The 20827-nt window shown below is 34.9% G+C and overlaps 1 protein-coding gene across 2 annotated transcripts; it reads right to left on the minus strand.

Moving 5' to 3' along the window:
- Positions 1-2811: 2811 nt before the first annotated feature.
- LOC117782836 (protein Wnt-2) lies at positions 2812-20827 on the minus strand. Of its 2 annotated transcripts, XM_034619886.1 has the most exons (7): positions 20480-20827; positions 19974-20385; positions 18936-19272; positions 5590-5801; positions 5251-5516; positions 3329-3516; positions 2812-3257 (listed from the first exon to the last, which is right to left on the minus strand). In XM_034619886.1, exons 3-7 carry the CDS (start codon positions 18989-18991, stop codon positions 2948-2950), a joined length of 1032 nt encoding a protein of 343 aa, XP_034475777.1. In that variant the 5' UTR covers positions 18992-19272; positions 19974-20385; positions 20480-20827; the 3' UTR covers positions 2812-2947. The 2 variants fall into 2 exon arrangements, with proteins under 2 accessions (XP_034475777.1, XP_034475778.1); XM_034619887.1 differs by lacking the exon at positions 19974-20385.

Raw genomic sequence — 20827 nt, forward strand, 5'->3', positions numbered from 1 at the left:
TGTGCTGCTAATGTTTCTTGATAAAATTGTTAAGGAGTACCTAATGAATTTAGTTCAACTGTTGAACTTTATCCTCTTCACATTTTATTATATTTTATTTTTTATTTGTAATATTTTTTTTTTTTGTATATTGTTGAGCTTGTTGTGTTTCGAGTGCTTCGTGTTCAACGAGTGATTTATAAGGGGCAAAGTTGCCAGACGCCTGCGAGGTGAAGTTGTTGTTGAAGATAGAAGGAGAGGGAGAAACAAAGAAAGAGAGGAAAAGCAGATGGAGTCAGAGTCAGAGTGGGGAGTTTGCTGTGATGAGAAGCCTGACTGACACACATTTTTTGAAGCACGAAGCGGCGCCCACTCACAGAAAGAGAAAGAGATAGAGAGAGAGAGAGATAGAGAGCGAGTGAGGAAGCGAGGGAACAAGAGAAAGGTAGAGAGAGAGCGCGTGAAGTCAGCGACATCGAAGTTTTGAACGGAGTGTGAGCTACGTAACGTAACAAAACTGACAATGTAACGTAACGTAACGTAAGGTAACGTAACGAAACGTAGAGTAGCGAACGAGCGACCACTAACGAAGCTAACGACATAAGGGCTCCCACTCTACCCCTCTCCCTCTCCCTCTCTCCTTTTCTCTTGCCCTCTATCGCTGTCGTCTCTCTTCTAGTCGCTCCATCTACTCCACCCTATACAACATTATGTTACACCCCCTCCCTTAACCCTAATGTGTGTATGTGTGTGTGTGTCTGCTGTTATACAGCTTATTGCTTTTCAAACTTAATGTATGCGCGTGTGTGTGTGTGTGTGTGTGTGTGTGCGTGTGTGTATGCGTGTGTGTATCTCACACGCTTTATATGTAGGTTGAAGCAATTTATAATAATTTTTTCATCAATCGATATGCATTGAGTTAAGTGAAGCAAATACATCAACTCCCTCTGCCGCTCTCTCTCCCTCTCTCTCTCTTGTTCCTTGTTCTCCCAGTTCACCCCACTCTTTTCAAACTTTAATATATTTGTCAGCTAAGCACTTTTATTTGAGTTTATGGGTATTATTTAAAATGCTTTATTTAATACATTTTTCGAGTGACTTTTATATTTATAAAAATTTGTTTTTCTTCATTTTTTTTTATATTTTTTTTGGCACATTTTGCAGGAAATCACTTTTCTGTATCCAGGGAGCTGTCGCGGCCTAAAGCACAATTGCTGCTACACACACACACACACACACACACACACACAGCACAGCATGCCCGCACACTTCAACACACTTATATATATACACTTTATTTTTTCTTGCATATTTTTCACATTTTTTTTTGTAGTTAAACTTTTGCGACTGCTTTGTTATTTTATTAAAATTTTTTTGCACAATTTTTGCTGCTGTTTATTTCGCAAATTTAGCACACAATTTGATTAAACTTTTACACACACACACACACTGCTTGACTGCAATTAAGTTGGCCTTTTTTTTGTGTGTAGCTGCTGTTTTACTAACTGAAGCAGCAGCAGCAGCAGTAGTTAAAAGATACTTTTACAGATACAGATACATTTACAGATACTCAGTGTGCGTATGCGTAAATGTGTGTGTATATTTCTCACTGCATGTATGTGTGTATTTGTGTGTGTGTGTGTGTGTGTGTATAATCTAACCCAAAAAATTGTTGTTGTGCGGCAGTCTTTTTATTTTTTTGGGGACCCGTTTTGCGGCAACGCCGTTGTCCAACTAACTACCCTCAGAGAACTGAGCGACTGTCGTGGCTGCCACTTGCTGTTATAGTCCGCTATAGTCGCCATATCGCCATAGACTTTATCGTAGTCGTAGTGGTGAGTTTCTACAACCCCCCAAAAAAAAATTAGATATGCTCCCCATTTGAAATAGTTGAGAGCGCATTGCAATCAATGAATTTTCAACGCGCTCGCGCACTACTCACTTGACTTCTCTCTCTCTCTCTTTCTATCCCTCTGTCTCTCTCTCTCTTTCACTCACGCCACCGCTCTCTTTTCGTTTAATTCTATTGTGCGGCTAAATGAAAATTCCAATACTAAAGTATGCAATGTGCTTGAAAATTCCTTTACAACTGCCGCCATACTTAACGTATTGCTTGCTTACGTCATGTCTTCAATTACGTTGTGGGCCTTTTAGTTTACGTTCTGGATCTGGCAACGCTGCGTGTGACATTTAAATGCCCGCCCGAAAAGTATGCAACAGTTTTTTTCGTTGGCCCAGGCAAAGAAAATTTCTTGTAAAGAAAACAAGTGGAGGAATAAACAGCAATTAAGTTCAGTCAAATATTATGAATATACAAATAATACTACATATATTCTTATATTTTTACCTTTATTTAAACTCAAATTTGATTTTGCATCAATATTTTATTTATTATAGTTTAAATTTGAATATTTTGGTAATTACTGTAGATTTTTGCCGTACTTGCTTTTTGATTCTCTATCTTAATCTTCAAACTGTCATAACTTTGTCAAAAATGTACCGATTTTCCTGCGGAATATCAATTTTATCATTAATTGACCTCTAATTCAATACTGCAAGTATAAACAGGTAGAGAGGCCGCTTCAGTTCAGTTCAAATTCCACTCGGAACCAATTAAAATAACATTTATAAAATTACTAAAACAGAATAAAATATAAATAAATTAAAATTTAAAAATTAGAAAAATTATACATAAAAATAATTTTTATTTATTTTATTTTTTTATTTTAGTTTTAAGAACATTTATTCTTAAAATAAGAACTTGGTCTTATTTAAAATGTTCTTAAAATCAAGATGTGTTCTCTTAATTTAAGAATTTTATGTTCTCGACGGATTTTTAAGACCAAAAATCTTAGTTCTGAGACCAAAATCTTGATTTTAGAACATTTTTTTTATCAGTGTAATACTAGCAACTAGGTAATCTAACTAAGTAATACTAGCAACATTCGCATTTGGGGTGAACTATTAACTATTTACAGGTGAACTGCTCGTAACTCTCATCGCACACCTCGCACTCGACATCGCAACACCAATGAAATTGGCAGCGACATTGCGATTTGCGGTGTATGTGCTGGGTATTATGACCACGCCCACAACAGAGAAGATCACAGCTCTGGGGGCCGTGGCCGGTGCGATTGCAGGATCGTCCCGCAGTTCCCAGTGTTCCAGTTTGAATGCTCCGCTCACAATAGTTGGGCGATGCCTCCAAATAGACGAGTTCCATGCGTTTGGGCCAAGCCCAAGCTGGTTTCTGACCTGCGGCAATGGCATGCTTCTTTCTGCAATGAAAGATGCATGAACTTCTAGTTACAAAAAAATAGGGGGAGAAATATAGAAAAAAAAATCTCACCTGCTTAATGCTAATCTCAGTCCACGTTTGCCTCTGACGGCTTGAACAGTTTTGGCTTTGTGATATTTCTGCATCAACTTGTCACCGACCAGGCTAAAAGGCGGCAAGCTCTTCCAGCACGTCTTCATCACACAGGAGCCGCTCACGCCGTGACATTTGCAGTCCGTGCGCAGCAGCTTCTTCACAATCTGTAAGTGGAATTCTAATTAGCCACAGTCAAAAAAATCACTGAAAGATTCAATCTTCAATGTTCCAAGGTTTCTAGAGGAAAAGTTTTTTTTAAGAAACTTAATAAAATTTAAATGCAGAAACAATTTAGAAACCAAATCAGGATCAAAATGACATTCCGCTTGAAAATCTGATTATTTTTGATGAAGTTATGAGAGATGAAAGTTTTTGAAAATATGTCAAGGGGTATGTATGGAAAATTGGGTGATAGATGGCTTTGGATCGAAAAAATGTAAAATTGTTTAGATGTTAAAAATTTAAATGCAGAAACAATTTAGAAGCCAAATCATGAACAAAATGACATTCCGCTTGAAAATCGGTAAAATTTTGATGAAGTTATGAGAAATGAAAGTTTTTGAAAAAATGTCAAGGGGTAGGTATGGAAAATTGTATGATAGATGGCCCAGGGTCGAAAAAATATGAAATTTTTTAGATGATAAAAATTTAAATGCAGAATCATTTTAGAAGCCAAATCATGATCAAAATGACATTCCGCTTGAAAATCTGATTATTTTTGATGAAGTTATGAGAGATGAAAGTTTTTGAAAATATGTCAAGGGGTATGTATGGAAAATTGGGTGATAGATGGCTTTGGATCGAAAAAATATAAAATTGTTTAGATGTTAAAAATTTAAATGCAGAAACAATTTAGAAGCCAAATCATGAACAAAATGACATTCCGCTTGAAAATCGGTAAAATTTTTATGAAGTTATGAGAGATGAAAGTTTTTGAAAAAATGTCAAGGGGTAGGTATGGAAAATTGGATGATAGATGGCCCAGGGTCGAAAAAATATGAAATTTTTTAGATGATAAAAATTGAAATGCAGAATCATTTTAGAAGCCAAATCATTATCAAATTGACATTCCGCTTGAAAATCTGATTATTTTTGATGAAGTTATGAGAGATGAAAGTTTTTGAAAATATGTCAAGGGGTATGTATGGAAAATTGGGTGATAGATGGCTTTGGATCGAAAAAATATAAAATTGTTTAGATGTTAAAAATTTAAATGCAGAAACAATTTAGAAGCCAAATCATGAACAAAATGACATTCCGCTTGAAAATCTGATTATTTTTGATGAAGTTATGAGAGATCAAAGTTTTTGAAAAAATGTCAAGGGGTATGTATGGAAAATTGGGTGATAGATGGCTTAGGATCGAAAAAATATTAAATTTTTTAGATGATAAAAATTTGAATGCAGAAACAATTAAGAAGCCAAATCATGATCAAAATGACATTCCGCTTGAAAATATGATTATTTTTGATGAAGTTATGAAAGATCAAAGTTTTTGAAAAAATGTCAAGGGGTATGTATGAAAAATTGGGTGATAGATGGCTTTGGATCGAAAAAATATAAAAAATTTTAGATGAACAAAATTTAAATGCAGAATTAATTTAGAAGCCAAATCATGATCAAAATGACATTCCGCTTGTAAAAATGATTATTTTTGATGAAGTTATGAAAGATCAAAGTTTTTGAAAAAATGTCAAGGGGTATGTATGGAAAATTGGGTGATAGACGACTTAGGATCGAAAAAATATTAAATTTTTTAGATGATAAAAATTTAAAAGCAGAATTGATAACGATGACAAATCTTGATCAAAATGGTATTCCGCATGGAAATCGGTCAATTTTTGCCAGAGCTATGAGAGGTCAAAGTTTTTGAAAAAATGTAAAGGGAAAAATACGCACCCTGCGTCCCACGCGATTATTGTGGAGATTCATGAGTGATCGTGAGTCCCGTTCCAGCTCTCTGGCATCCATGAACTTGCTGGTGTGTCGAATACCAAAGTCCACATCCGCGGAGCAGCCGCCCCACTTCCAGGGCTCCGGTGGTGCGGCCTTGTGGCGCAGATCGCAGCCGCACTTGGAGATGTTGCCCCTCGCACAGGCGGCAGTCACCGCATAAGCTGCCCCAGCACTCGCAATGGCATAGGTGTAGGCCGCCTCCCTGGAAGCTGTCATGGAGAGAGAATTCTCATAATTGTTGTTGCTCCTCTTCTTGTACCTCCTTCCACTGCTGTCACTCACCTATGGGTATGATATGGACATTCTTGTGCCACACCTCGGAGCAGTTCCAGCGATGACCCCGAAACTGTTGCTGGCACTCACGTGCTCCCAGCTGTTGACCCTCGCCAAGGGCAATCAGCACATCCGGCATTTCGCTGCAGAACTGTCGCTGTGCCGGCGTCAGACCAGGGATGCGGCCACAGAGCATTGCGGACGTAAAGCTGGACACTAATCTGACGAGAAAGTAGCAGAAAGTATACTCGTATTAATGACACCCTGTATAATAGAGATAATTTCTAAAATATAGAATATACGTATATAATCCCATTTGATATTTGTGATATCTATGTGAGTTGGCATTTATAATAAAAAGAACACCCTGTATAATACAGATAATTTCCAAAATATCGATTATGTATTAAGCTGTGATGCGAGTTTGGATTTTTTAAATATTAGTGGCACCCTGTATAACAGAGATAATTATCAAAATATTGAATATACACGTAGAGTATAATTAACAAAACAGCCACCCTGTATAATAGAAATATTTTAAAGAAAAAAGAAACAATTACAGGAAAAGGTAATAGGTTTAACTGCGATGGGATTCTTTATTATTAATGACACCCTGTATACTAGAGATAATTGTCCGAATATATAATCTGATAGGTTGATGTGAGATTTGTGTGGGTTGACATTTTTATTTATAAAATAAATGCAATTTGGTCTTTATAAATTTAAAAAAAAAACCATTTCACATTAAAAACAGTAGCTTAAAAATTATTTAATCTTCAATTAACAGTATAATAGTTTATTCTACAAGAACTTTTTATTTTAAATATTAAAAATATTATATAACTTATAAACGACTTCTAAAATTGAAAGTGTTTGAAGGTTTGAAAAGAATTCCTTTCTTTAGTTATTGTATTAGGAATCGATGAATCGCAGAAGAACTGCGTACTTAAATGTAATGAAAATTGATATTTTCATTGGCGCTCTGTACAATAGAGATGATGCACAATACAACCAATCACAAGTCAATGATGTAATCGATTACTTTATAAAGAATCTAATTGGTCGATAGTTGAAATTTCATATATAAGTTTTTCCCATGAGACTTGACATTTTTATTTAATTTTCACTCTCACTTAATAGCCTAGTCTCGACACGAACTGTAGATCACCAACCAAATATGTACTTGCTTGTTGGCTAGAAACAGCAACAACAACAACGCCATAGCATTAAGCCAACAATAAACAACAACAAATAAAAAAAATGGCAAGAAATATGCGAAAACAACAAACAAATGTGGATCGATCGATGGCTGAAAAGTCGTGCTTAATAAACGCCGCCGGCGATCAGCGATCAATTCATTTCCATTTCGTTTGCCGCCTTTGCCATTGCCATGGAAAAGTTAACAGCTAACAGCTAAGAGCCAACTAACAGTCGAGTTAGCCAACTGGCCAACCAGCCAATGAATGCCCAATGAATGGCCAATAGAAAACTGAAAACTGAATGTGTCGTGTGCAGTTTTTGCTGCATTCAAGCCATAAGATAAATGCGTTCAACTCGCGACTCTCGACTGTTATTGTTAGCCCAGTAGCCAAAGGGATAACAGGCTTATGGGTTTGTGACAGCAAATATATGATTGGTTGATGAATTTAACTGCGATGTTATTTTAACTAAAAATGGCACCCTGTACACTGGTAATAGTTGCCAAAATAAAGAAATAACAATACAAAGAGCATAATTTATAAAAAGGACACCCTGTACAATACAGATAACTAAGAGAATATAACATAGAAATAGCATAATTTTAAAGATATGGTTATTTTGATTATAAATGGCACCCTGTACACTGGTTCTAGTTGTAAAAATATAGAAATAACAATACATAGAGCATAATTTATAAAAAGGACACCCTGTATAATACAGATAAATAAGAGAATATAACATAGAAATAGCATAATTTTAAAGATATGGCTATTTTGATTATAAATGACACCCTGTACGTTGGTTATAGTTGCCAAAATATAGAAATAACAATACATATAGCATAATTTATGAAAATGACACCCTGTATAATACAGATAAGTAAGAGAATATAACATAGAAATAGCATAATTTTAAAGATATGGTTATTTTGATTATAAATGACACCCTGTACGTTGGTTATAGTTGCCAAAATTTAGAAATAACAATACATATAGCATAATTTAAAAAAATGACACCCTGTATAATACAGATAAGTAAGAGAATATAACATAGAAATAGCCAAATTTTAAAGATATGGTTACTGGGCCACTAATAGTCGAGCATTTCGAATGTATCGTTATTACCTGTTGTTGTTGTTGCTGTTTTTGTTGTTGTGCGGGGCAGGTGGTGGCGTGCATCGGGGGCGTAGACAGTTTTACTGTCAGTTTTAGTCAAAATAATGCCGCCAGCTGTATTATTAGCCATAATTACATGCATCTCCGGCCAAACCGGCTAATCACGGAGAAGCGTATGGAATGTCTAATCAAGGCTCTTAAATTTAACTCCATATTCGAATGGGATTTTAAATGCCAGAGACTACAGACTATATAGTCTACAATATACAGTTCAGTTAAGAGCTCACTTAAAGTGGATTAATGAAGTGCCTTCATAATGACTTGTAAATTGCCATGCGAAAAATGTGAAAAAGTTAAAGGAAGGCCGTAAAAAATCATTTCTATCATAAAACAACATGATACAACTCAATTTAAGCATCTTTTCATCTTAAACAAGCTGTGATTAATCTGCAAAATCGTAGGAAGAGCATTGTGAATGGAACTGGAATGAAAGAATGGAAGTAGATCCACTTCCCACTCAATTCTAAGCATTCCATTGGATGCATAACGAGCTTAATTGTCTACCTGTCGATTGGCCAGCAAAAACCAATCAAACAGCTGCAAACTCCAATAAAAAATAAAAAAAAAATAAAAAAAATGCCAACTCACATTAGAGTTTAACGCTTTTTCCAAACTTGGACAGGGAATTGAAGTTGTGCCACATCCTCAGGCCAAAAAAACAATTGTCAGTGCAATTCCAACTGGTTGCAAGTTCAACTTGGTCTCAAACAATTGGCAACTGCTTTCGCCCATGTTTCGTGAGTTTCGTTTACAACAACGCACTTTTAATTGGCCCAATTAAATCAATTTACAAAAATTACACAGCTTACAACATGAAGTGGCTCACACAAAATGCCACAAGGAGCAACATGATCGCAAACTCATGTCCTACGGCATTGCCGCAAATTAACCCTTCAACTGGGCAACAACAACAACTGCAAAAGACCATCGACAATCGACGCATTGATCGTTTTTGTACTCTATCCCTTTTGCAGAGAGTATATTAATTTTGTTAAGTTTTAAAGCGGTAACAGACTTCATAATAATCATAACTTTGTTAAATTTGAACCGATTTCCTTGCGAAATGTCAATTTTATCGGTATTTCGCATCTATTTTTTTCTATCACTTTCTTTTTTTATCATGTGAATTAGTTTAAGCTATGTTGTATCAAAATTTCAGCCTCCTTGGTCTTACCGCTTGAACTGCACAAATATCACTCAGTCAGTCAGGACAAACAGTTTTATTTATAAAGATATACATAGTATTTTTTTAATTGTATAAAATATGTTTTAGCTATGTAGTGTCCAAATTTCACTGTTCCACGTGTAGCGGTGTGGCCTCAACAATGTTCAGTCAGCTAACTAAAGTAATAATTATTTTAAAAAAATTTTTTCCAAAAAAACTTTATGTTTTTTTTTTGAAAAATAAGTTAATAAGTGTAATTCTCAAATATAATAAAAATATTTTTTTTTAATGGACAGTAATTTGCAAGGGTATGAAATCTTCAATCTTCGTATTTCAACTATAACTTTTCTTTCGCTTTGGTTGTTGTTATTGCTGTTGTTGTTGTAGCTGCTGTTGTTCTTGTTCCTGTTGCTCATAAGTTGTTGTACATGTTGTTAACATGCTGTTGAAGCAACAGCAACATCGAAATTGGCAGTTAACTAATAATTAGGCTTGCTTAACAGACACGACCTGAGATCGGGGCCAGGATGCGGCTGCGAATGAGAATGAGAATGAGGATGCGGATTCGGTCAACTGCAACGTCTGAAATGTGGCAACAACAACAGCAATGTTGTGGCAGTGGCAATTGTTGTTGTTGTGGCTTAAATGGAAGCAAAGTTAAGTGATGTGGTTTCAATGCTTCAGTGCTTGCACCAACCTTCAACTTCAACTCTCTTTACAAAATTCTGTTGATCGATCTGTCAGCGCATCCGCATTCGACGGACATTCAGTCAGTCAGTCAGTCAGTCAGGCAGTGGAGTCAGTCAATAGCTTTTCGTGCATTCGCACAGCGTGACCGTCATGCCCACCTCAATACCAACAACAGCAACAACAACAACAGCAACAACAACATGAGCAACAACAACATCAGCAATCAGGGGCAGCAATCTCTTTTCATTGCAGACCTTTTGTTTTTAGCTTTTAGCCGTTGCTTTAGTTCAGTTTTTTGTTCCACATACATTTTGTGCTTTATTATACCCTTGTAGAGGGTATTATAATTCTGTCACAAAAGTAGATAACTCCTGTTTAGTAAGTATATACAGTTTGTCAAGTAATCGACATAATAAAAATATATACATTATGAGTTAACGAGTGAGTCAGGACAAAGAGTTTAATATACGTGTGAATAGATATTTTGAAAAAAAAAAATAAATTTCCTTGGATTTTTATGGATTACCTATTTTTTATATAGCGTCTGCTGTTTCTGAAAACAACTAGAAAAGATATCTTACTCAAATTCACAGAATACGAGTGAATGAGTGAGTCTGGACAAAGATTTTTATATATATAGATATTTAAAAAAGAAAAATAAATAATTTTTCTTGGATTTTTATGGATTTCCTATTTTTGATATAGTGTCTGCTGTTCCTGAAAGCAACTAGAAAAGATATCTTACTCAAATTCACAGAATACGAGTGAATGAGTGAGTCTGGACAAAGATTTTTATATATATATTTGGGTTCCTTGGTTTTTTATGGATTTCCTAATTATTATATAGTGTCTGCTGTTTCTGAAAACAACTAGAACAGATATCTTACTCAAACTCACAGAATATTATGAGTGAGTGAGTGAGTCTGGACAAAGATTTTCATATATATAGATATTTAAAAAAGAAAAATAAATAAATTTCCTTGGATTTTTATGTATATCCTATTTTTTATATAGGGTCTGCTATTTCTGATAACAACTGGAAAACTAGTTTGAAAATTGTTGTTGTTTTTTTTTTCAAATATATTAAGCAAATTCAAGTGTACCAATTCGGCGGTGTGTTGTAGATAAATATCCCTCTAGTTTCACATACTTTTCGTGCTTTATTTAATTTGTCTCTGGCACTTGAAGCGCGTTGTGTTTTGAACGCTCCCTGTTGAACGATCCCTGTTGTCTGTTGTCTGTTGCCTGTTGCATGTCAACGCCGACAATTTCATCATCATCAACAGCAACAACAACAACAACAGCAACAACTCTTCGTCATTCCATCCTATAGTACGAGTATTTTATCCCTACCACTTCATACGCAACGTCAACAGTCCAAGTCACGTGTACTTGATTTGTGCTTTGTTTTCTGTTCCTGTGCTATTCCCCTATTCCCTTCCCTTCCCTTCCTTACCAATTCCATTTCCTTCTGCTCTCAGCTCTTTTATCTTTGGCTCTATATCAAAAAAAATGAAAAGAAGAAGAAGACCGAGGACTAAGGAATGGGAACGAGTCTTGCCTTCATTTCGTGACCCTTTTTTTGAGCCGATTCAGAGCTTAGATTTTTGTGCCCTCGTCTCATCGTGCGATGCGTGAGAGAGCAAGGACCTGTCGTGAACTTGATATCACAGATTGCTGGCCAGGGTTGCCAACGTGCAAATTAATTGTTGTCTTGTCAAATTGCAGTGAGGATTTCCCACAATGACTGCTTAATGGTAGATGTATGAAAAAGTAAGGATCACAGATTTGTGACCAGGGTTGCCAATGTACATAGATATAAATTGTTATTGTTGACCTTAAATTATGAAGATTTTAAATGTATCTTCAACGTGCGGTGTATTAGGCAACAAGGATCGCAGACATATGACCAGGGCTGCCAATGTTCTTAAATATAGATTGTTAATATTATGCCAAACGGAATGCTGAATTCATAATCTCAGTGTCATTTCAGCGTGCGATGTATTAAAAAACAAGAGCATTAACTTTAAGATTTCTGACTAGGGTTGCCAACGTGCATTAATATTATTGTGATGTCCAATTTAAAATAAAACTGTTCTCAATATAAACTAAAAGATGTGTGAGATGGCAATAACTTTGATAAACCACTGTTCTGACCAGGATTGCCAACGTTCATCAAAAATTTCTGCTTAAGGTGAGAGCTAAGAGAAAGTAAGAACTAAAATTTAAAGATGTATAGTTTCTCGCAGTGCATGCTTTTATTCCGTAATAAATCACTTAAACAATGCTGCAAGTATGATGTCAATTCTTCTGTTAGCCAAATAACAAATAACTGGTTTCTATATAAAAACCAAATTAATTTTAAAAATACTGCAAAAGTATAAGAAAACTAAAAAGTAGATAAATAAATTGGTTGAAATAGTTGGAAAACAATAAAAGTAATTTCGAAACGTTGTCATGCCAGTTGCAATTTCAAATCGAGTTTTTCGCATTTCCATTTCCAGTAGCTTACGAGATCCATTTGAATGGGAATCTTCCGCCTCGACACATCGAACAAATCGTACAAATTGACGGTAAATATCGACAAATAATTATTATGATATTTTTTTGCGGCATTAACAAATTGAAACTCGTTTTGACTGACAATTTTTATGGTTCGCTGGTCAGTTTGAAATAAATTGAAGCTGAGCATTGATTAAGCATTGGCTAATCATTGAAATTGACGCGCAAATAAAAAAAAAAAAAAAGAAAAAAAAATAGTGCCAGGCTAAAACCCTGTTGGCCAAGTCAATGCGTGGACAGAAAGAGACTGACTTGGAGGAATCATTAAAAATGGATTAGGCCAGTCGCATAATTTAGCCGCATTTTGCAGGCAGCCTCCAATTAGCAGCACGCGGAGGCAACTTGCAACTTGCAACTGAAACTAAAACTGAAACTGGAGTTGACGCTGAAACTGAGTCTCAAACGGAGTCTCAAACGGAGTCTGCAGCTTAACCACTTATACATCTCGACAGCAGCATAAACATAAATGCGCAGCGAGTCAATAACAACCCAAAAACAGCAGCAGAAACAACAACAATAACAACAACAACAACAACTACAACGAGAGCAACCAACACTCTCTTAATGCGCACTTTGGAGCCTCATAAAAATATGACTTTAATATTTTCACGCGCAGGCGTTGCAGCCACACAAAACTCGAGTCCAAACACACACACACACACAACAAACACACACACAACGCGTAACCAGACCCAAGTCTATGGTCCAGTCTGAACCCAAAAAGGGCAGCAATCAATGCACTGAGCGAAAGCACTAAACAGCTAGTCAAATCTGCTGAAATAGAAGCACAAATATACAGAATATTTGAATGTGCATGTCAATATCTGTAGGGATTTCTGTAGTGAAAATATACAGTACTTGTAGTCCAGCCACATTAAATATAGTATAAATATTAGCATTCAATGCACTGAGAGAAAGGACTGACTACTAATCAAATGTACTGCATATGATCTGACATAAAAGTAAAAATATACAAAAATAAATAAATAAATTATGAATATTAATATAGAGCTAGTAAAATATAGTAAGACTATTAGCAATCAATGCATTAAGAGAAAGGACTGACTACTAGTCAAATGTACTGCAAATGATCTGACATAAAAGTTGAAAAATACAAATATAAATAAATAAATAAATTTTAGTTATTATGGATATTAAAATAGAGCTAGTCAAATATAGTATAGCTATTAGCAATGAAAGCACTGAGAGAAAGAACTCACTTATAGTAAAATGTACTGCATAGGATCTGACATAAAAGTAAAAATATACAAAAATAAATAAATAAATTATGAATATTAAAATTGAGATAGTAAAATATAGTAAGACTATTAGCAATCAATGCACTGAGAGAAAGGACTGACTACTAATCAAATATACTGCATATGAACTGACATAAAAGTAGAATAATACAAAAAAAAAAAAAAAAAAAAACATTATAATAGTTTTTTATTATTATGAATATTAATATAGAGATAGTTAAATATAGTATAACTATTAGCAATCAAAGCACTGAGAGAAAGGACTCACTTATAGTAAAATGTACTGCATATGATCTGACATAAAAGTAAAAAAAAAAAAAAAAAAAAAAAAAAACAATAAAATAGCTATTTATTATTATAGATTTTAAAATAGAGCTAGTAAAATATAGTAAGACTATAAGCAATCAATGCACTGAGAGAAAGAACTCACTACTAATAAAATGTACTGCAAAAAAAAAATAAAATAAATAAATATAAAAAAAAAGCTTTGAGGAAAGCTCCTCAGTATGAAATACTCTCTCTCAATTTTTATTTAATGCAACTTCATGTAAACGATTTGTCAATGACTCGTAAAAAAAGTTGATACAGTTAAATCGAAATATACCATTTTTGTTGACATCCTCTTTAAGTAACTGAGTATTTTCTTGCAGTGTATGGGCAAGTCTAGATTAGGAGACCCACCGCTGTGACAATTGCCCAGGAACGCAGTCGGCAGTCGGCATTCTGTAATCGGTAATCGTTAATCGGCATTCGACTTGGACTTTTGTCTCTTGTTGGCCAACTTGAGATGAGAGTCAAAAGTTATGAGTGCACTGCAGCAACGAGTGAAATATAAATTGTGGATATGGCCAAGATGCTGGTGGTAATTACATGGCTTGCTGACATGTTCATGGCGCTCTGCCTGCTGGCTGCGAAATTTACGAGTTTGCAGTCAAAATAAAAGCGCCAATTGGAGGCGGAAGCCACAAAGCCACAAAGCCACATTAATTCGACATACAAAAAACAAAAATAAAGGCCTTTTTCGCCAGGGCTTAGTTGGAAAGTTAGTTGCAGCTCCAGCTGCATGTAAAGTGGGCGAATACCAAATACCAAAAATGCACAAATAAAAAAAGAACAACTGAAAACTAAAGACTGAAAACTGAAAACCCATAAAGGCATGTTCAACATGCCATCAATAAAAAACACAAATATTTTGCTGTGCGAGTAGAGTCCGAGTTGTAGCCTTGGTAATGGCAATGGTATGAAAAATGTCGCTGCCACACAGACAAAACCAGCCGGCAACAATTGTGGCCCATTGTGGCCAACAATCCTGGGCAACAAAAACGACGACGTAATTGACCAGAGAAAGATGTATGGTTAAAGCCAAAGACGCGAAGCTGGTCCTAGTTGTTGGCGTTGTAACAGGTAACAGGTACAAGTAAAAGGCCAAAACCGATCGTTCGTCATGGGCAATTGGCCAAGAAGAAAACTGGCCAGCTGGCCAACAAGCCATTGAGCCAGGCTAACAGACAAACGGACACACAGATCAACAGCAGATAGTTTTGTTTGTGCTCGAGTCGATCACTCATCCAAAGTACAAAACGATCTGCCGAACCACCAAACAGTCGAACCACTAAACCACCAAACCACCAAACCACTGAACCAAACCCACCACAACTACCTCAACCACCGTCGACGGCTCCCGCGCAGTTTGCAGCAAAAATAGCATTGACTTTGGCTTTAACTCTGAGCAGTGTTGCCATTTACGATTATTTAAGGCTATCGCTACAAACTTGTATACCCGTAACTTAAAATATAAGTAAAAGGGTATATTGTGTTCGTTGGAATGTATGTTACACATAAAGTATATATATATTCTTGATCAGCATCAACAGCCGAGTCGATATAGCCATGTCCGTCTGTCCGTCTGTCTGTCTGTCCGTCTGACTGTCTGTCCGTCTGTATGAGCAAAAGGATCTCAGAGACTATAAGATGTAGAGCAACCGAATTTAGCATACAGATTTCTATAAGCCTCACGCAGATCAAGTTTGTTTCAAATTTAAGTTTTTGTGGTTATCAAAGTTATCTAGTAGAAATATCTCTTATCCCACTGAATCGTATCACGATCGGACAAGTCTTGTATTGTCTTTTAATTATCATATATTATTCTGTTTGACTGTCTTTTTAATTTGTAAGTGTTTTAAAAATATTTTATATAATTTTTAGTTTATTTTGGTTAATAAATTATATATTTTTATTATAATGACCCCAAATTTGACCCCCTTGGAATTCGGAAAGCACGATAAAATTGACTCATCTATGTTGTGGAAAAATTTCAGCCTCCTAGGTCTTATGGTTTTGGGCGCTGCAATGATCAGTTAGTGAGTAGGTCAGTAAGTCAGGTCAAAGATTATATAGTATAATAGAATACAACTATTTTCTTTGTGTTATTTTATTTTTCATTATTTTTATTTACATCTAGCTTACTTTAACTGTTCAAATACTGGCAACCCTGACTGTGATTGTTTGTTGTGACTTGGAACAGGATCCGCATTTAAGACCATTTTTGGCCATGCCTTTAAACTTGGCTAAGAACTTGGCCAAGACATGCACTTGGAGCACTTGAAAGAGGATGTGAATGTGAACGATCTTGATCGCAATTTGAGCGTTTGTCTACACGTTTAATTGTTCAGTGTTCAATGTGCAGTGTTCAAGTAGTTAGTTCTTCATTTCTCTCTCTCTCTCTCTCTCTCTCTCTCTCTCTCTCTCTACACTCAACAAAGTCGGACGCATAATCCAGATTTCTGCATCTATTCTAAAAATTTCTTATATATTAGATTACATTTTAACTAATCTCATTTTTGCAGTAAGTGTTATGATTATATTTATTTTTAATATAAGTATAAAAACAGAAATTATTTCTTGATATTAAAAAAAATATCTTTTTTTTTTTATGAAATGAAATAATTATTAAACTTAAATTTTTAAGCGATTTTATTTTAAAAAATTGTACCCTTTAGAACTATATATCTATTATTATTTTTTTACTTTTATATTTGTAGTGTTATATTATTATATAATATTTAAGTTAAATGTTTCTCAATATTCAAACAATTTGCTGACAATTTAAGTATAATTTAAATGTTTTGTAGACAAGCTTAGTTATAGATAATGAATATTTCTGAGTGTATGTATCTGCATCTTATTCGTTGTTTCCTGTTATGTTCTACAAGCCATTTGGTCGCTTTAAAATTGAAGTAACCCCAATTACAAGACATGCAACAAGACAACAAATAAAAATCAAAATAAAAATAAAGGCGATTTTTGTGTCTCTGTCTCTGTTCGGTTTCTGTCTCTGGGCTAAAACCCTTTTTGGCCAGCTGTGAGGGCCAACCTGTTAACATGGTCAGGCTCGTGGCTCTTTGCTGTCGACTGTTGGCTGTTGACTGTTGGCTGTTGATGCGCATTGTGTTCAAGCTGTTCAGCTGGCCTGGCCAAGAGCAAAGAAGGCGGCACATTGGCAACAGGCAACAGGCCACAGGCAGAGCAACCTGCCCACCAGTTCAACTTCTGCTCTTGGCTGCTGCGTATCTTTGAGATACTTGCAGCAAGAGGCAATTAGATAGCACACAAACATACACACATACACTGAGCAAAAAATGCTTTAAAATTAAGATTTTAAACTAAAAAATGCGTCGAAAATATGAAAGTTAGCAAATAAATCTTAATTTTGAGAGCAATTTAAATAAGACCAAATTCTTCTAATAAGAATTAATGTTCTTAAAAAGCAAGTCAACAAGTTAAATAACATAGGAAAGATTTTTAAATCTATAATTTTTTATTGATGTTTGTTTTAAGATATTTATACCTTTTTTTCTGACTTGGTAAATTTATAAATATATTCCATAATTGTGTTTTTTCTTGAACAGAGTGGGATTCGAACTTGACTTAAAAAAAAATGTGACATATTTATATAATATTTTCTTAACAATTCAGGATTTTTGTTCTACTGTTAAGAACTGCAATTTATTATATATAATAGTCTAGTGATTTTTAAAAATAATACAAAATATTAAAGATGAATGCTCTTGATTTAAGAAGTAGGTCTTTTTTTGCAGTGTGCGTTGATGAGTTTATGACAAAAATTGATTTCCAGTTGTCGTTGTTGTTATTGTGGTTGCTGTTGTTGTTATTGTTGTTGCTGTTGTTGTTGTTTCTGTTGCTCCTTTTGGCTGGTTAAAGTCTTGTAATGTCATGGCTTTGATTGGCAAACTGTGTTCGCCTTGGAAAATGGCATTCGTTATGAGGCAGCATCGTCAGTCAGTCATTCAGTCAGTCATTCAGTCAGTCTGTCACTTTGTCTGTCTGTCAGTTTGTTTTAGTTGCTGCTGCTGCCATTTAATTGCCCATTTTAATGAGATTTTTCAGCGGTTTTTCCTCGTCTGTCTGTCTGTCTGTCTGTCTGTTTGACTGTTTTGACTTTTTATTGCAACGCCTGTTTTTCCAGCAGAATATCAACGATCAACGAACGATCGATACACGATCAACGATCGCCGATCCCGATCCCGATTCGATTGCCGATTGACGATTGGGCGTTTTGTGTTTGGGCGACTGTAGATAACGATTTTTACATACATCTACTTGTTGTATCCCAGATGAAAATTAGCGATTGCTGCGATTTTAACTGTTTTCTTGTGTTGCGCCTCAATTGGCAGAAAGAGACAAAGACAGAGAGAGATAGACTGAGACAGAGGAAACAGTTGTCAACTGTTGCAGATGCTGTAAATGATAAAAAACCAGCAAAGATCGATGCTGTATCGATAACTCAGATACCCTATATTATTAACAATTAATAAATACTTTTATTACCAGGTTTAGAATTTGTTTTTCATTTTTTAAATGGTAAATTTGTTGTTCATTTAATTGGCCCTAAATGTGTAAAAACGAAGAAAATTATTCTCTGGCAATAGAAAGCATTTTTTTGTTACTACTAAAAAAAATCAGTTTCAAAACTAAAAAAATTTTGAATAATTAATATAGAGCGATCGAGCTGTTCAAACTAAATACTCAATTTTAATATTGCTTTAAGTTGAGAAAAACAAAACTGTTTATTCCTGAACTCAACAATATTCTTAAACTAAATAATTGATCTGAGAGCTTTGCATTTATTAGATATATTAGAGACCAAAAAGTATGCCCTTAAATTGAACTATTTTCAAGCTGATTAACTGTTTTATTTATAGCCGTTTATTTACTGATTAATCCGTTTAAGTAACCAATATAATTCTTCAAAATTTCTTTAGAAAATATTTACTATTACTATACCTTATTTCCATAATCCAGAGTAAATATATTAAGAGTTTGTTATGTATTTTCCACATGTTGCTACGTTGCACAAACACAGACACACAAACAAATTCGAGTACTACGAATCGTTATTCGTTTCATATTCATTTCATTTCACACTAAAAGTGTTGATTTCATAATTTCGAACTTGCCATAGAAATTTTGTTGAGCTTTGCACAATTTTAACAATTACAAATGGCATATTTCTGTTATTTGCTATTTTATAGTTTTTTCTTTTGTTTCACTCGAGCTCTGTGATTATTTATTTTGATGAATTGCTGCAAATTTGACACCGATATTGAAATAGAAGTCGCGGCTGTTTAAAAATTAAAAGAAATGCTTGAGTTATTGTTAATGAACCGAAAGAGCAGACGACGGCAAATTTAAATCGAATGAGACTTAAACTGAGTTTGAGATTGAGCTGCCAGTTAAGCCTATTAAATTCTAATCTAATTTAGTGTATACTAACTTCAGTTTTAAAATTGATTTTAATTTGACATAAAATTATTAAAGACAAGCTAGACTTGAAACAAATAAAAAATTAAATTTTTATACTACTCATACTATTTTTAGTTTCAAAACTAGCTCGTATTAATATTATTTTTCAAGTCTAAGCTTTGTCTATTTTTAGCATACAAGTTTAATTTAAATTTGAATTTTTCTTTTTTTCTAACTTTTATTTTTCAAATTTATCTTACTATAACTGCTAAATTCTTAAATTAATTATGTAACTAGTTATTTTTAATACTATTTTTCTATTTGTTCTCTTACTTTTTACTATCAAATCTAGCTGAGTTTAACAATAAAAGTTCTGTCAGATATATTAGTATTTTTAAAATCGAAGCTTTCACATTTTTTTGGCAAGTCTATATATATATTCCTTTTTCTAACTATTAAATTTTCTAAATTATCTAATTTTGTCTATCAAAATGCTGGCAACACTGTCCGCAATAAAACATGCGATTCGGTTCGATTCAATTCGAATTATTTTTTATTTGTTCATATGCTAATTAACACCTTCTGGGAGCGTCGTCGTCGTCGTAGCATTATTTAAATTAAGTCATCGCCAGATCGTTGGCTTATTTGAACTGAACTGGCCAACTAAATATTTAGACGGTTGCCTCAGCTCTTGGCTCATTTATCACAAGTCGGCAGATTTCATTCATGCAAATAACTCAACTCGAATTCAACTTCAGCTCGAATCTCAGCATCATTCATCAGCTCAAAAGCCGAACACACGCACTGACCACTGACCAACTAAGAAGAGGCAGCGTCCACACGAAGTCCGTTCTCCCTGCCCTCCCCTGCCCTGCCCCTCTCTTTCACCCCCTCTCTTTACGACTACACGACTTTTTAATTTATGATAAAGCGCCTCCGACTGTCACAACGAAATTGCGGCAATAACCATAAACGACGCAGCAGGTGAAAACTACCAAAAAAAAAAAAAAAGTCCGAATACGTGAATAGTTGTATGTGAATACTGTTTGAGTGTTTGAGTGTTTGAATGTTGTATGTTAATTCACAGCGCGAGATAAAGATGCGTTGTCTTCGTTGTCTTCGTTGTCTTCTCCGTTGTTGTCTTCGTTCTCCCCTCGGCAGGAGGCAGAAGGCAGAAGGAAGGAGGAAGCTTGTCGGCAACGTCGGCCTTTTTTATTTGTAATCGCTTGAAAGGCTTAGACTTGTTTCTTTCAGCCGGGTGCCGAGATTAACATAAATGCGGCTCATTAGTGACACAATTAAAGATCGGATCGGATCGGATCGGTTGGGATCGGGATCCCGAAAAGATTCAACACACGACACGCAGCGTTTGAAATTGGATATTTGGTTTTGAATTCGGTTTCGGCTTTGTTTCGTATTCGTATTCGTTTTCG

The sequence above is a fragment of the Drosophila innubila genome (assembly GCF_004354385.1).
Source record: "Drosophila innubila isolate TH190305 chromosome 2R unlocalized genomic scaffold, UK_Dinn_1.0 1_C_2R, whole genome shotgun sequence".
In the NCBI taxonomy this organism is placed as follows: domain Eukaryota; kingdom Metazoa; phylum Arthropoda; class Insecta; order Diptera; family Drosophilidae; genus Drosophila; species Drosophila innubila.